We start from the raw sequence: 17,718 nt of genomic DNA on the forward strand, positions 1-17,718 counted from the left end.
ACGGTTGAATTAGGGTGGATTCTTCGCTGAACTATTTATTATGACTTACCTCAATCCCTGTTATTGCTAGCAGCTTCTTTTCGCGATTAGACATTATATTTTGATAGATAATAATTTCTCCAGGTTTTACATAAATTCCAACTGAGAATAAAATAGTATCTTGGTCTAAGAAAAAGTACACACATAGGTCTGTTATGTGCCAGTATTTCAAACAACACACACGTGTATCACTGATATATCAATTCACAGAATAAAATTCAACCCCTCTTGATCAGTATACTTCACAATTCCTTTCCGGTGTATGATAAAATTTTAAAGCCTTTAATGCTAGGAACTCCACTACTATATGACCATGCAGCACCCAATCGCTAACACATTAGAACATTGTCCATGTTATAACATTTTGAGGATAGAAACCCAACAACCACACCTTCATAAATACCACTCAAGAATAAGGTCCGTGTCCACCCTTAATTATCCAAAATACTTGACAGAGACTCGAAGCTCATCCTCCATAAACTCAGTGTCAATATATCCGAAAAGTTAGCCCACAGGAAAATTAATTATATGAGAAATGACACGATAGTTCTATTCAGAAGTCGCCATATTAAAAATGTATGGATTATTTTAGTAAAGAACATGTTTCCAAACTATCAATAAATCAATAATTACCAATAAAAAACTAAGAATTGAATTCGATTTTTTAAGAATGTACATTGAAAACATATTGATATGGATATTAGGAAGTGCTTCCAAAATAATATTCAAACATATTACTTTTTTCTCCACACTTTGCCCTGCCATTTGGCCACCCTGGTATTTCCAAAAGGAAGTATAAAAATAACAGTACTAATATCTGACATGCAGACTTTAGTAAAATTATTGGAACATAGAATATAATGGGGCATGGGAGGAACAGATTCATATAATTTTTGCAACTTTAATAACAGTTGAACGGGGTAATATACTGCTTTGAAAATACATAGTTATTAGATAAGTGACGGCGTAAACATCCCTGAGAGATTCTATTAATCATGGCGCAACAAAATTTGTAATAGTTATTATGAAATATTAGTAATAACAATAAATAAGCGTCTGTTCTTTACTTACCGAAATGTTTTCTACCATAACATCGTCTTCCGGGGGTATTTTAGCGACATGAGCCGGCGAATTACTAGGAGTCGTATTGCAGTCCATTGGTTCGGTTGAAGATAATATTTTAGATGCCATATCCACTCCAACAATTACCCCTGAAGGAGGTAGCACGAGTTCGCTTACAACTTTTGTTTCGGATATCAAAGAATTCATGATAGGACCTGGAGGTGGTACAAAGATTTCATTGCTAGTGACACTGGAACAAACCTCTGCTAGTGCTTGCAGATGATTCGAATTGCTGGCCACAATTGGAACCGCGGCTACGGTAGTATTGGTTGTCGTTGTGAGGCTCATACAAGTATTAACGGAAGGAATGATGGGAATTGGTATCGTGGGCGCAACACAGGGTTGTGGCTTCGCTATAACTCCCCATGCAGTACGCTTTTTACTAAACTCTGGCAACCACTCATTGATTGCATTTTTTAATGCATGCCGTGGGTGATACATATTTGCCGATAGTGTCGAAGGCACATCTTCACCTATAACCCCGTCCTCCGTTTCCGTTTCCAATTTTATATCAGCAGAAACTGTGTCATCTGAAATCAATATTCAAAATATTATTTGTAGTCTATGTAGTATGAGATGTTCTTAAAGATTGTCAAATAAGATATTTAATTTCTAGTGAACATGAAGCTTCAAATAATTCAAATAATCAAATATTAAAAATGCTAATAGCTAGCGATAGCGATAGAAGATCTCAATTGCCAAAAAAACTTACTTAAACTCAAGTCTCTCTTCCCATCGACGTTACACCTGCTCCACTGTGCCAGGGTATGGATTGCTACAAAGTTGGCTCCGTACTCACAATTAGGATTCGTCAGTACACCTCTGAGTTTTGGAATGAGGTCGGGAGATCGTCCAGAGTATGGGCCGAGAAATACACGCTTCTGATCATAATCATTGGCGTGTATATTATCCCAGATCACTGGTGGCCTCCGCAGAACTTCAGTGATCTCTTCAATAGATTCAACGGTCAACAGCCGCGATATAACTTTTGGACCTGTCCACATTATATCGATTTCTTGTGCTAGTTTACTGCCAAGTGTATTCAGGTATTCTGAGGTGGAAACATTTGGCACAGCACGAGTCGCACAATATTGCGTTGGACATAAGAGAAAACGTGGTTGCCCGAGGTGTTGGAAAATATCGTTCGTTACAGAAACCTGCAAGGCGCATTATTTTTGTTTATAATAAATTATCAATGGAGGTAATTCCATAAAAATTAAATTCACATACTTGAGCATGTGCGAATGACTGAAACATCTCCTTGTCCGCTTCACTCATCTCCGGTTCAATGTCATCAAAGAGTAGAGCAAAAGCGATGCAACCGAATTGACTAACTTGTTCTAATTTCCTCTTTAAAGCGGTTACTTCCTTCGCACTGGAGTAAGTAATGTCAAGACCTGGAGATAAGGCATAGTAAAACGTGATTCCACTCTCTCGGGCGGCAGTGATCAGTCCTGTTAAATGCTCGGCTTCTTCGACCGTATACAAATCTCGCCAGTAAGCACGATGTTTGTAATCGTCTTTTGGAGCATAAAGGTACGAGTCCATGCCCCATTTCTTTAATCTGAGAAATTAAATTAATAGGTAATAGTATATCATATTTGATCAAATCTGTAAATGTGAGTTTAGTTGTCAGCAACAATGTGGATCCATATAGGCTTCTTAAAAGAATTGTAATATCATACCATTTTCGCTACAAACTATTCCTCATTACTAAATCATTTTTAAATAATGGCCTTGGTATGTCTCAAATTATAAAGTTGAATTTCAAACTATTCAGGGCGTTTTCCATTTTTTTAGCAATAAAATAATACGCTTTACATATATTTGAGGGGCCAATGACTCTTTTACATGCTACCAGCTAAAATTCTACAAGGCATCTGTAACGAATATCGTCATCAATATTTTCCTGATTAAACATATCTTGGGTATCAGTTCAAAATCCTAAGCATATCTTATTTGCACATTAAAAAAAATATTTTCTTTTGATAGAAAAACTAACAAAAAAATTAAATTATATTATTTTTCTTGGTTATTATTTGAGAAGTTGTAGGCTCCAGAAGCTCTGATCATATTTTTTTAAAATAACTAATCCCGGCGCAACCAGAACGTGTACGTCATCTACTCCAACTCCTTCTGTCCTAGAAGGTAAGAAAGAGCAAGCAATTTATGCGATATAACATCGTACAACACTGTTACTTGGACTGATGTATCTAGCCACGGATGACCTTACGTGGCAGGCTGGGCAGTTGGACATGAAGCTTTCACCTCTGGATACTTTTTTATAGCTACCAATCTTTGTAGAATGTTATAAGGAACAGTTTTGCCGGACCAGATGAAGTGATCCCAGACGAACAGCCTTTTACATCCGTTTCGCGAGGGACTGTGTTTGATGCTGGCAAGTAGGAATCTTGTTCAGTTAGCTGAGCAATGAAGCTTTCATACCTCCAAAGCAGCCGATTATGAGAAATACAAGATGGATTTTGTAGCCTTGGTACAGCCTGCTAAGTTCGAAAATAAGTGCTTAACATTTAGCCTGTTTCTCTTCCTCCTCGACGTAATATTACCATCGGCTGGTGCCGAGAATTCAATCACGTAAATGATATTCGTCTTCAGATCTGGGAGGACAATATCAGGCTTTTTAGCATTAATACGTTGAGTGGTGGAGGATCAGAAGTTCCAGTAGTTCTTACACTGTTCGTTCTCCACAACGGACTCCAGTTTTCCAATTCCAGTTCCAGACGTTAATACAAGACTTTTAGAGCCACTCTTGCTTGCACGCTCGTCAGTTGGTATTGCCTACAAGTACATTCATTATACGTTTGAGGTAAAATAAGATGTCTGTGACGCCGTCTTGACAGAAAATAGGAATCTCTCAGTCTCCGATCTCAATCCATCACATTTGAGAAACAGCTTGGACCGTTTTGTCCATAACTCTTATCTACGTATAATGCCGTACAATAGACCATGTAGGGGCTTGTCAGCATATTCTTGAAGTAGATACGAATGTTCTGCTTCCTGTACAAAACTTTTGAGCACCAAATGTTTTAGTGATGCTAGGTCATTTGTAGTGCTCAAGAGAATATGTGCTATTTAGAAATGAGCAGGCTGTAGCCAGAACCTTTGTTCGATTAAGACACTTTAAACCCAGCAAACCCCTATCTCCTTGATCTTGAGGAATGCATATTCGAAGTAGGAAAGATCTAGGATTATGAATTCGATGGTTTGTCATCTTCTTGTGTGTGCTACGGTCAAGTTGCTTTAAGTCATCGCCGTTCCATTTTACTGCATTAAACGCGTAGAGCAGCATAGGAACGGCAAGCATATTGGTTGCCTGGATCTTATTCTTACCAGATAATTTGGAAGTCCAAATTTTTCTGTGAATTTGGCGATACTTTTTTTGAAGAGCCAGTTTTACTTCTCGCACATCTTGGTTTTCACTAGCGGTATTCTAAAACATGTATATGTCTCTCATTGCCAAGATGTTTAATGGTATTTCCGCCTATGAGTTCAATATCCTGATCGTCAGGTTTTAGAGTACCTATTTACGGTCGTCACGAGGATTTTAAGGTCCTATTTTGATAAGGTAAAGAGTTTAAGGTGATCCATATATCACAGATGGCTGACCTTAAATTCTCTTCTGTTCGGCGGCCACATAAGTATCTAGAGCTTTTGCATCGAAGCACAATAGATAGAGGCAAGAGGAGACGCAGAAAAATACGGCACTTCTTTTAGATGACACTAGAAGCTATTACGCGCGCCACGCGCGCGACCCACTACTTTCATTGTGATTAGTCTATTTGGAAATTAAGTTCAAGAAAATATCACGATAATCATTTTTACTTTAATAACTTCTATTTATACACGACTTCGCATGGGTACCATATACGATGAAAGACCGGGTTGTGTACTCGAATTTCGAAAACCCGACTAAACTCGGGAGGTGGTTTTCTGCAGTTTTCCTCTCATCGGACGAAACGTTTAGGCAAATGCGAGTACTTCGAGCAAACTCGCATGTAGCTGCATTGTAACTAAACCTTAGTAAAAAAATGACCCTATTCGTTAGAATATAGCCAAATTCTAAGCGTTCTATGAAACTTCTTACAATAATTAACAATTCTGGTAAATTTAACAAATAACTTAGAAAAGATTTATCACAAAGAAAACCTTGGTTAACTTCGTAAACAAATTTAAATAATACCCAACTCTCAATATGTTTATGAAAATTGTTTGAATGATTAATAATTATTAAAAATTTACAAAGTAACGTGGAAAAGGATCATCGAAAGACATTCTTAGTTCATTCCGTAAACAAATTATGCCTCTTCCTTGAAAAATAGCCAAGCTATAAATATGTTGATAAACATTTTAAAAATAATTAATAGTTGTAGATTTTCAAAGAATCAGAGAAAAAAATCATCGAAAAGATATTTTTAGATAATTTTGGTAAAAAGTGAAGCCTGCTCGTAGAAAGAAAAGCAAACTTTTAATTTTACAATTGAAATTCTTTCAATAATTAATAGTTCTTGTAAATTTAAAAAACAAAATAGAAAAACATCATCGGATAGACATTATTAGTTTAGTTCGAAAACAAACTGATTCGTAAAATAAAGGCCAAACTTTAAATTTTTTAAGTAAAATTGTTTAAATAATTAGTATTGTTTGTAAATTTGCAAAGCAAAAATAAAATAATTAAAAAAAAACAAAAGAATAAAAAATAGACATTCTTATTTAACTCCGTAAACAAATGTACTTGTAGAAAAAAGGCAAACTCTTAATTTTTAAATTAAAATTGTTTAAATAATTAAAAGTTCTTGTGAATTTACAAAGCCACATAGAAAAGTCATCGGATAGACATTATTAGCTTAGTTCAAAATCAAATGGATTCGTAGAATAAAGGCCAAACTTTAAATTTTTCAAGTAAAATTGTTTAAATAATTAATAGTGTTTGTAAATTTGCAAAGGAAAAACAAAAGAATAAAAAAGCAAACGAATAAAAAATCAAAATTCTTAATTAACTCCGTAAACAAATTGACTTGTAGGAAAAAGTTCAAAAACTCTTAATCTTGTTATTAAAATTCTTTAAATAATTAATAGTTCATGTAAATTTACAAAGCAACTAAGAAAAGAGTCATCGGAAAGACACTCTTAGTTGACTTTATAAACAAATTGATTCGAAGGACAAAGGCCAAACTTTTAATTTGAAAATTAAAATTGTTTAAATAATTAATAGTTCTCGTAAATTTGATAAGCAATATAGAAAAGAGTCACCGGATAGAGATTCTTATTCGACTCCATAAACAAAATGACTTGTAGAAAAAAGGCAAACTCTTAATTTTTTAATTAAAATTGTGTAAATAATTAATAGTTCTTGTAAATTTACAAAGCAACTTAGAAAAGAGTCATCGAATAGACACTCTTAGCTGACTTCGAAAACAAATTGATTCGCAGGATAAAGGCAAAACTTTAAATTTTTTAAGTAAAATTGTTTGAATAATTAATAGTGTTTGTAAATTGGCAAAGAAAAATAAAAGAATTAAAAAAAACAAATAATAAAACATAGACATTCTTATTTAACTCCGTAAACAAATTTACTTATAGAAAAAAGTTCAAAAGCAATTAATCTTGTTATTAAAATTGTTTAAATAATTAATAGTTCTTGTAAATTTACAAAGCAACCTAGAAAACAGTCACCAAATAGACATTCTTAGTCAACTCCGTAAACAAATTTACTTGTAGAAAAAAGGCCAAACTCTTATTTTTTTTATCGAAATTGTTTAAATAATTAATAGTTCTTGTAAATTTACAAAGCAGTCTAGAAAACAGTCATCGGAGAGACACTCTTAGTTGATTTCGAAAACAAATTGAGTCGTAGGATAAAGGCCAAACTTTAAATTTTTTATGTGAAATTGTTTGAATAATTAATAGTGTTTGTAAATTGGCAAAGAAAAAATAAAAGAATAAAAAAAAGCAAAAGAAAAAATAGATATTCTTAGTTAACTTCGTAAACAAATTGACTTGTACAAATAGGGCAAACTCATAATTTTCTAATTAAAATGGTTTAAATAATTTATAGTTCTTGTGAATTTACAAAGCAATATAGAAAAGAGTCACCGGAAGGACATTCTCAGTCGACTTCCGAAACAAATTTATTTGTAGGATAAAGGCCAAACTTAAAATTTTTAAAGTAAAATTGTTTTAATAATTAATAGTGTTTTTGGGAATTCGCAAAGCAAAAATAAAAGAATTTAAAAAAGCAAAAGAATTTAAAAAAGCAAAAGAATTTAAAAAAGCAAAAGAATAAAAAATAGACATTCTTATTTAACTCTGTAAACAGATTTACTTGTAGAAAAAAGTTCAAAAATTCTTAACCTTGTTATTAAAATTGTTTAAACAATTAATAGCTCTTGTAAATATATAAAGCAACCTAGAAAAGAGTCACCGGATAGACATTCTTAGCCGACTCCGTAAACAAATTTACTTGTAGAAAAAAGGCCGAATTCTTAATTTTTGAATTAAAATTGTTTAAGTAATTAAAAGTTCTTATAAATTTTCAAAGCAATATAGAAAAAACTCATCGGATAGACATTCTTAGTTGACTCCGTAAATAAATTGACTTGCAGAACTCGTAGAAAAAAAGTCACTTTTACTTTTTTGATCGAAATTGTTTAAATAATTAATAGTTCTTGTAAGTTTACAAAGCAACCTAGAAAAGAGTCACCGGACAGACTTCCTTAGTTGACTCCGTAAACAAGTTGACTCGTGGAAAAAAGGGCAAACTCTTAATTTTTTAATTAAAATTGTTTAAATAATTAATAGTTCTTGTGAATTTACAAAGCAACATAGAACAAAGTCATCGGACAGATATTCTTAGTTTAGTTCGAACACAAATTGATTTGTAGGATAAGGGCCAAACTTTAAATCTTTAACTAACATTGTTTAAATAGTTAATAGTGTTTGTAAGTTTACAAAGCAAACACAAAAGAATAAATATTGACATTCTTAGTTAACTCCGCAAACAAATTTACTTGTAGAAAAAGGTTCGAAAACTCTTAATCTTGTTATTAAAATTGTTTAAATAATTAATAGTTCTTGTAAATTTGCCAAGCAACATACAGCTGAGTCACCGGATAGACTTTCTTAGTCGACTCCGTAAACAATTTGACTCGTAGAAAAAAGGGCAAACTCTTAATTTTTTAATTAAAATTGTTAAAATTATTATCAGTTCCTTTGTAAAGCAACATAGAAAAGGGTTAGCTGACTCCGTGAACAAATTCTCTTGTAGAAAAAAGTTAAACTCTTAATTTTTAATTAAATATTGTTTAAATAATTAATAGTTCATGTAAATTTACAACGCAACATAATGAATTAAACTTATTCTTTAAAGAAGAGCCATTTATGAAAATTGCTTTAATAATTAAACTGTTTGAAGATTAAATAACTGCTAAAAGCCATTAATGAGCTCCACTCGAATTCGGCACGATCGCTGCAACTTAATCGCTAGGCATGTTTACATACAATAATGTAAACAGATACCTCGAACGCGAGCGAGAACATGCCTGTTTCACTTTTCTATCACTCTATGGGAAGCTGCGACCTGCTTTCAACTATAGGATAGCTGGTAGTCACCTGTCTTTTGTCAGGTCTTACGACCAATGTTGTGCCCCACAAGAGCATAAGCTCTTTCATGCATCTCACTACTTTGTGTGAACCTTTAGGCGCTTGTTAACCAGCTCACATGTCTGTTAATAGGTTCTTCTTACAGCCTGACAGTCCTCTCTTGCATATACGTTGTTCCACAATCAAACTTCATACCGGCTTATTTTATTTAGCCCTAGCGCTGAAAAGTGTTTAGTTTTAGCCATAACTTTCTTTACTTCTACAGCAGTAATTGGTGGCCACTCCTCTGGACGTTGCAACCGTTACCTTTGAAAAAAGTTACGCAAGAGTGATATGTCTAAAGCGTCTTCATTTAGCTAATAAATACCTCCATATATTTGCTCGCAGAAGACTTAAATCTCTTCTCGACTAGGCAGATTTGCAACGGCACATGACTTCTTATTGAATAGACGCGGAGGATGAGCAAAAAGGGGGGGATTTCCTAATTTGTTGCATCCAGTGCTGCTTGATAGTCAACAGTTTGCACTTGTTCAGTGTGTGATTTGTTTTTCTAAAGTTTTGGAGCACGTTTCTTAACTTTGAGAGTGAATTGTTTAGTTGACGTTATGTAGCTGATCACGCACTGAACATTTAATGCATTTCTGCATTAGTATCATTACTTCTATATAGTCGCTAAGCAGGGAGATAGCCTTCTCTTTAACTACGCAGTTCAGAGTCAAGAAATTAATATCTTAGGGGAGAGCAGTATTAGCTTCAGCTCATTTGTCCATTCTCAGACAGACTTTTTGGTGGATTTTTGATCTCCTAGTTCTCATGTTGGCATTATCGGCTAAATGCAAAGGCGGTTTTGCAGGAACGAGTGGTATGTTCGCTGGAGGAGGTTGCTCTTCTTTTTGCTGATAAAGAGCTTCTTATTCCTCTCGACGTAAAAAGGATACCTGATTTCTTGAACGCTAAAACGCTGTATAAGTATACTCAGATTATTATCATTTTCAAAATTATACTAGCGTGAACTCGGTTTTTCATCATAGCCACGGACTAAGTCAAGTGGCCGATGAAACGATGATGTTGTAAGTTAATTGAATACGATGTTTGAAATCTCTTGCCATGATGTTGCAGATACACAATTACGAGCATGGTGTAGTTTGGTGTTCGTATTTTACCGCTGTTATACATAAACAACGGCCACAAACGTTGGGGGTGACAACATTCCTCTCATGTAAGGCTGATCCACTTAAATCCCGCAGCACTGCGTTTAAAACCGATTCTACTATGCCTTTTTATTTAAAACCCCGGCGAAACAGAGTTTATTCCCTCGCTGCTAAGTATAATTTAAGTTCTTCAGCATGACTACATATACCGCTCGACGACTGTACTTAACTAGGCATGGGCATATGGAAATTTTTCTTTTATCAAGGTGGGCTTAGAACTGTATGAATTTAATAAACAACCAGTGATAACCGTCGGTTACATCCAACTTCATTAGAAGTACTCGCATTTTCCTGGGCATTTGGCCAAGGGAGAGGAAAACTGCAGAAACCACCTCCCGCTTTTAGCGGGTTTTTTTCGAGTTTGAAAGCAGATATTCGATCCTACCCATCCAATGCACACAATCACCCTCAGCGTCTAACCTTCCGCTCGACAAGAGTTAAAACGCAGCAAATACGCAACTCGGTCATACGTCGCAGTCACCCATCCGAGTGCTATCCAAGCTCAAAATGGCTTCACATCTGAACTCTTCCCGAGTCAACATTCACCTTACAGCTAATACCGTCGGTTAGAATGTATGAATATAAAGGAAGCCAAAGTTGTATGGCTGGACATCATATGGGATTATCAGTCAGTTTATGTGTTCTTGTGTTAACTGTGGCATACGATGGTTTTGTGAAGCTCTCACTCACATAAATTACAGATTGATCTAAAATCTATCCCTTCCATCCCCAGAGAAAAGGGATTAAGTGAAACAACAAAACTCATACAGAAAATCTCCCGAGAATTGTCGGGGCGCCCCTGAACTTGTGTTAAGAGCGTTTGAGCAGCATTTGAACATTTTTCAATAATTTATTTAGTGGTACTTTTTTTAATTTTCCAGTTGATATTATTATTATTATTAAATATTCAAAAAGTTTCATATTCGACTTATTCTTGTATCCGAATTTTTTTCTTTAAACCACTATAACGTTTGGAATAATTGAGATATGGTATTTATTATTTTCTTTTTTATTATAAGAGAGTTCATCGCCTTCTTTTAAGAATCCACCGGAAAATTAAAAAAAAGGTTTAAAATTAACAAAAAGGGCACCTTTTATCTGAAAAAATTAAAAATCGATTTTCCCAAAAATCCCACTTTTAAATTTTTTCATTTTTTTAACTTGTACTTTCATAATGAGGATCTCTTGTAAGTTTGATGCTTGCTAAATAACTTTTGTTGTCAGGAGGATTCTTTTTAGTTACAAACGAATTTTCTACTTTTTTTCGAAACAATGATAGATACGAAAAAATGTTAAGATAAAAGTTTGCACGTCTATAAAAGTTCTACGAAAAATCTCTCTTGTTCTTTTGCGATATTTTTCATAGCTCACGAAACAAAATTCAAAAACTACATTTTTAGGGGAAAATATTCTCCCGGCCTCACACAACAAAGGACTCATAACGTAGGACGAGCCAGCTTTAAGAGCCTCGTCTAGTGGCCGTCAGGGTTCGGATTTTCGTGAATCTCACAAAAACCGTTACCGGTTTATGCCGATGGAATCGATAGTAGAATCCTTTGTTGTGTGCCGGATAAGGTTCAGGTAAAATATTTTTTTTACATATTTTATTATTAAACTTTGTACTTTAACGTAGTTTTTTGTCGGCTATTGCATTTCTCAAAGTTTGAAGCCGATATTTTATGTATAAAAAAGTTCAAACGTTCAAAAAATGTCGAGGTTCAGAAAAAATATGTGAAAAAGGCTCCCTGTTTTAATTTGGTCGGAAATAATTTCAGTGAACTGATAAAGTGAGTTTAGTAATATGGGTATTTCGCTGTGCCACATGCCCTTAAATAAAAAATTGGGGGTTTTTAAAAACAAATCAAAAAATTCAAATACGCATAACTTTTTAGAAAAAATTCTGTTTACAAATCGGCAAAATACATATCGCCTAATTTTTTCTAAAAAGCAACATATTTCGCCCGCGAGAGATTCTACGATTTCAAGTGTAAGGCCCTGTCTGATATAAAATAGATTCGGTCAATGTAGATTTATTTCAAGAAAAACTTGTAGTTACAGTGATAAACATACTTTTGAGTCCGGAAAGTATCTTTTTAATTAATAGAGGAAATTATTTCCGCCGACAAAGATACTTTCGATTTGATAATATCTACTGTAGATACAATGAGTGGCACTTTCGAAAAGGTCAAAAACATACACTATAAGATAACGCAAAAAGTTAAGTAAACAAGCCAATTACCAATCTTTTTATTACTATATTAAAAATGAGCTTTTGAAAACATCTTTTTCACACAGTATGTATTTGATTTTTGAAGCTTTTTTTGAATAAGAAATCTATGTTGGAAAAAAATTTTGGTTGTCTAATTCTGTACGGCAACCCCTCGATTTAAAATGAGCAATTATAAATCAAATATTCAAAAAATAAGCAACCTGAAACTCAATTATTTCAAATTTTCAATTCTTGTGTTAAAATTTCAAAGTGCACAATTTAGTCTTTAACGTCACAATTTTAATTGTTTCATTTTTTTGTAAGTGAAATTATTGAATTTTAATGTCTAAGCAAGTATTGAACAATTATTGATTTCAACAGACTTACGATTAAAATAATGTAACTTCTAATGTAGAAAAGTGCTTAGTTTTAAATAAACTTAAAAATCGTTCTGGCAGCATTTAATTTCTAATTGATCAATAAAATAGCGTTGAGAACTTGCATTGTGGCTTTGATTGATTACTTCAAACAAACATATTTTCAGCTTCAGGAGATCGAATTTTTCAATTTTAGTTACCATAAAATATTTATTGTGTACTCAGAAGCAGAATACGATCGAAAATATTTGAATAAAAAAATCCCAAATGCCATGTTTATAAATAACAAAATTATGAAAAATAAAATAATAGACATAAGACAGAGAAAACTGTTAAAAAATTTCTCTGAGTTCGACCTTTATACTGGCATTAGCAGACAAATTTATGTCCCGAGTCATATTTTGATTCGTAAATTTCGAAGCAGCTTCTTATAATCATAATAATTTTGTATAGAAAATAACAATTTATAATTTAAATTTATGAGCACAGATTTTCGGGATCTTTGAATAAAATTTCAGAGTTTTATCGTATTTTTAAAGGTGCACAAAATTCCCAGATTTCCCGTTACCCCAGATCGCTAGACACCCTGTATATGTATTCAATCCAGCAGACTGTGCGAGAATAATATTGGCACACGTGCACTTTGAATCACATCTATTTTGCAAATACGGCCAAGTAAAAAATCAACTCTTCGCTCGTGCGCTTAACCTTTGAATAGATATTGCAAACCCATTTTTTATTAAATTCTATTAATTTCTAAAATTTTTCATTCCTATCATGGATCAATTTGAAACTATCTGGTGTAACGCAAAAATAATAATTGCATTTAAAAACTTTCCCGTAATAACTATGGCTGGAGTGAAAAAGATCCACATTCTTTTTTATTATGATTCAGTTAAACCAGCCCCCTGGAACTCTGAGTTGAAAAATTGCTGTGTTGACGGTGGCCGTGTGGCGGCGCCAGCTATGCAGTTAGCCTATGATTGTTACAAATGCATGGCAAAATCAAAGATCTTTGCAGGGTGACCGTTTTAATCAAAGAACAAAATTCCCGGTCATTTCCCGGTTTTCTCCGGTTCGCAAATATTTTTCCCGGTCAATAAAATTTAAAAAATATAAATAAAAAGCTAAACAGTAAAAGTACAAGTAATACAAAATAAACAACAAACTAAAGCATTCAAAGTGGAACTCTTGAATGTTTAACTTTTAAAATTGAAGTTTGAAAGTTTAAAAGTCAAAAGTTTTCTATTGAATTGTTCAATAATTTACACGTATAAACTGTAAGGTACTAACACTTTTCAACTGAATAATTTCAAGTTTAATTAATTTAAACTGCCAATTTCAGAACTTTTAACATTCATAAATTATTGAGTTCAAAGATTTAAATCAAATTCCTACAATATGAATGCAGGTTAACATTTTCAATACTCTAAATTAAAGAATAAATCAATGCACTTTAAAAATAGTCAAAATTATATTATTCAGTTATTTTAGGTCAATAAATATTTTTAAATTTACAATTTTTTCAACTTAAAAGTTCTTAAATTATAATTTAAATTATTTTTATTTTAAACAGTTTAAGCATCCTTGAAAAACCTTAAAATTGTATTTCGAAATCTTGAGAAATGTAGAAGTAGTTTTACATTTTACAATGGTATTTCAAAGTAACAATTGAACACTTATGATATTTAGAAACAATTAGAGTAATTTTAAGAGATATTTAGAAGCTTCAAAAAGATTAAAAATTAATTTAGAACTTTAAATTATTGCAAATAATTTTAACAAAGTATGTTTACCGAAAAAATTTGGTTATTCGTAACGAAATTTCGGCGCAAATACTCACAACCTAATTTAAAACAAAATGTAGATTTTTGCAGTTTACAACAAATTTGGAGGCTTTTTAAGAATTATTAAAAGGCGCCAAACGAATAAAAAAATTTCTTAAAATTCCTAGTAAAATTAAAAATGATTCTCCATTATGATAAATTATTTTAACAGAATATTCAAAAAGATTTTAAGAGAATTCCAATATTATTAAAAACGACCCAGGAAAAGAACTCGAGTTGAACTTTGCAAATAAATATTTTACAATTTTTATTGTTTATTTAACAATAGTTTTTAGGGTTTAATTTTAATAGGGTTTAATTAATTAAAAATATAAGCGCTACATCATTAGAATTAAGTAAGAATTACAAGTTTTATCTAAAAAGAAAAACATCAAACTCTAAATAGTTATTGTCAAATAAAGAAAACCGCAAATATTTGTTTCAACATTCCGCCTCGCGTTCTTTTCCAAAATTAGATATAATTAACATTAACACATTTTTCTCGATATTAAAAATCAGTTTTAACAAGTTTTATTTTTTGAACTTGAAATAACGTAAGATAATAATAATAAATAATTAATTGAATTGAGTACATGCACTTGTCTTCAATACGGCCTCTGCAGTTTTCGTTTGTAACATACATGATGCACACGTATTTATTGGTTGGATCCGTGACAAAAAGCCCAAACGACAAAGCGCTTGCCCAATGACAGTCGCGCTCCGTGAAAAAGGCCCGTGAATCAGAGAGCGACTCGCTTCATCGCGATGGATGTATGTATGAGCACACCCCTACTCGCTCTCTTATTTGGGGGCCTTTTTCACGGAGCGCCACTCTCATTAGGCGGGCGATTTGTCGCTTGGGCTTTTTGTCACGGATTCTATTGGTTAGATATTAAAGTTTTAATAATTTAACAAGAGTTTTAAGTAAAAAAAAAAGAATGCTTAGGTGGTATACCGAATGAAAAGACAAAAGTATATGGGGGAACAACATCTAAAAGTCATACCGTTTAATGGTGTGACAGTGATATACCCTTACAGCAATAGGATATACCGGGATATCCCATTTGATCCCATTTATCTTCCAGGTTGCCCCAAGGATATGCCAGGGATATCCCGCTAGGCGGCAATTTGGATATGCCAGGGATAACCCCAGGATATCCAGGGTAACCCTGGGACGCTTACGGGATATTCAAATGTCCCAAGTAGGATATAGAAAATTAATTTATATCCTACTTGATTTATATCCAATTGAAAACGATTGGAATCATTATGAACGTAGGATAGCGCCGATATTTTGAATATCTAATCTTAAAATGTCCAATCTTAAAATCATTAATGCATAAAATGAGTTTGAAATACTAAAATTAAAATAATTTTGAAATAATTTTAAAATAAACAAAGTTACAGGCTGCTAAATTCTTATATTACAATTCTGAATGCTTTATTTAGAAGAAGTGTATAGACGGCTTGTAATGTTTACATAAATTACTGAACGTTTGGGATCAGTGTTCAGAAAACTTCCACTTTGAATGCTTTAATTTGTCATTTATTCTTAAATACTTTAAATAAAAAAGGCTCAGCTTTAAAAAGTTCAACTTTGAGTTTTATTCAGTTCTAATCTATTCCGTGTAAATTTGTTTAAAACAGGAAATGGTTCCAAATTTTTTTTCAATTTTAATGGCTGCCTTGTGAATAATAAAAAAAAAGTAAATTTACTGTTCAATTTAGAAAGTTGAATTAATAAAAAGTTTTTCTATTATAAGATGAATTTATGCGTTAATAATGGCTAAGAATTAAAAATTGAGACCTCTTCCTGATAAAAAAATCTTTGATCTCTAATAGTATTTTTAGATTGTTTAACTTTATTTAATTAATAACAGCCTGGGATTTTTTAAATAATAAAATAATACTTCAATCGATTTTCTGAAGTTTCACGTTTTTGAAATATTCGTTTAATTTTTTTTTTTAATCTCAACTCCCTTTAAAACCGTCAACCCTTTGTACAATTTTCACTACAATAAATGATTTAAGAGCGCATAGTAAAAAAGAACAATTTTGCTGCTTTCACTAATATAAAATCAACGTTTTTATTTTTATCACGTATCTGATTATATATTTTAAATGTATAATACTATTAGAACATTTTTATCCTAGCACCACTTTTATCTGGTAAAATATATTTCGTATATATACTGTTTAAAATTGATATTATTCCAAAAAAGTGAATATATGTTTTTAACTCATTCCCGCTATACGAAGTACTGCTATCACGTGCCAAATTCCAAGTAACCGATTGGAAACAATTGGAAATTCAAAATGCTTAATTGTTGTCAATCGTTTTGGCACATTTAAGAAACTCGATTCGGAACGATTGAGATATTAGTTCTATCGTTTCTTATTGATCTCAATTGATTATTTCTAGAAGGGTTAATAAATAAAAAATATTATAATATATATTATATTGAGGTCAGTCTGTGGGTTGAGAATGAATAAAAAAGTATTAAACTAAATTGGAGAAGGAAACTAATTTAAAAGAAATTCGCGTCTTATTCTAGCCGAATGGGGTTTGGGAGTTTCAGGCTTGAAATATGGTGTGGGAGGGGGGGGGGGGGGGGGGGGGGGGGGGGGGGGGGGGGGGGGGGGGGTATCGCGTACCTTAGATTTGCAAAAGCGCTACTGGAGGAAGCGGGTGTGGTGGGCGGTCTAGTTATGGGCACGGTGATGGAGACGGTGTGCCAGCCGGGAGGAATCAAGTGAGATCCAGGTGGGGGAGGGGTCTTGGTTTGGGTCATCTTCGCGCGGGCCAGGGTTTGAGCAGAGAGCAGTGATCCCAGATCTGCAGCGAGACGTGGTCCAACCCTATCATAGGTCTATGTCCGTGTGAATATAGTAGAAGATATAAATGACTGGGTTGCGCGCGCAACCTATTTCTCCTCTTCTGAATTTGAAAACTCGAAGGTGCACGATTTCCGGTCGGAAAACTTCGGCGGTTCTATTTATATCTCGATCCGCTTTCAAATGAAGCCAAGAAATTGGTATTTGAATGTTTCCAGGTTTCGATGCTTCAATTTGGAGGTTATGTTTTTTCAGGTGTAGAATATTATATTAATACTATTAAATATATTATTACCATTAATAATATAATTATATTATATTATGAAAGTCTTTTTTTCTATCTTGATCTGCATTTCAAAGAAATTCAAGAAATTGGCGATTTTCATGATTTGAACACTTCGCGTGCCTCTTTATATGAGGTTATTTTGAGGTTACGTTGTTTCAAGTATAAAATATGAATGATATCCATATTAATACTA

General features: G+C 33.0%; 1 protein-coding gene across 2 annotated transcripts in view; it reads right to left on the bottom strand.

Moving 5' to 3' along the window:
* Nucleotides 1-17,718, bottom strand: part of LOC117166993 (protein O-GlcNAcase) — a 104,271-nt gene that overhangs the window by 57,463 nt on the left and 29,090 nt on the right. For both annotated transcript variants that reach the window (XM_033351520.1, XM_033351521.1), the window contains exons 3-5: nucleotides 2,392-2,725; nucleotides 1,874-2,318; nucleotides 1,111-1,691 (exon numbers count right to left, since the gene is read on the bottom strand). In XM_033351520.1, coding sequence (XP_033207411.1) covers nucleotides 1,111-1,691; nucleotides 1,874-2,318; nucleotides 2,392-2,725 — 1,360 coding nt within the window. The remainder of the gene's footprint in view (nucleotides 1-1,110; nucleotides 1,692-1,873; nucleotides 2,319-2,391; nucleotides 2,726-17,718) is intronic.

This window comes from Belonocnema kinseyi, chromosome 2 (genome assembly GCF_010883055.1).
Source record: "Belonocnema kinseyi isolate 2016_QV_RU_SX_M_011 chromosome 2, B_treatae_v1, whole genome shotgun sequence".
In the NCBI taxonomy this organism is placed as follows: domain Eukaryota; kingdom Metazoa; phylum Arthropoda; class Insecta; order Hymenoptera; family Cynipidae; genus Belonocnema; species Belonocnema kinseyi.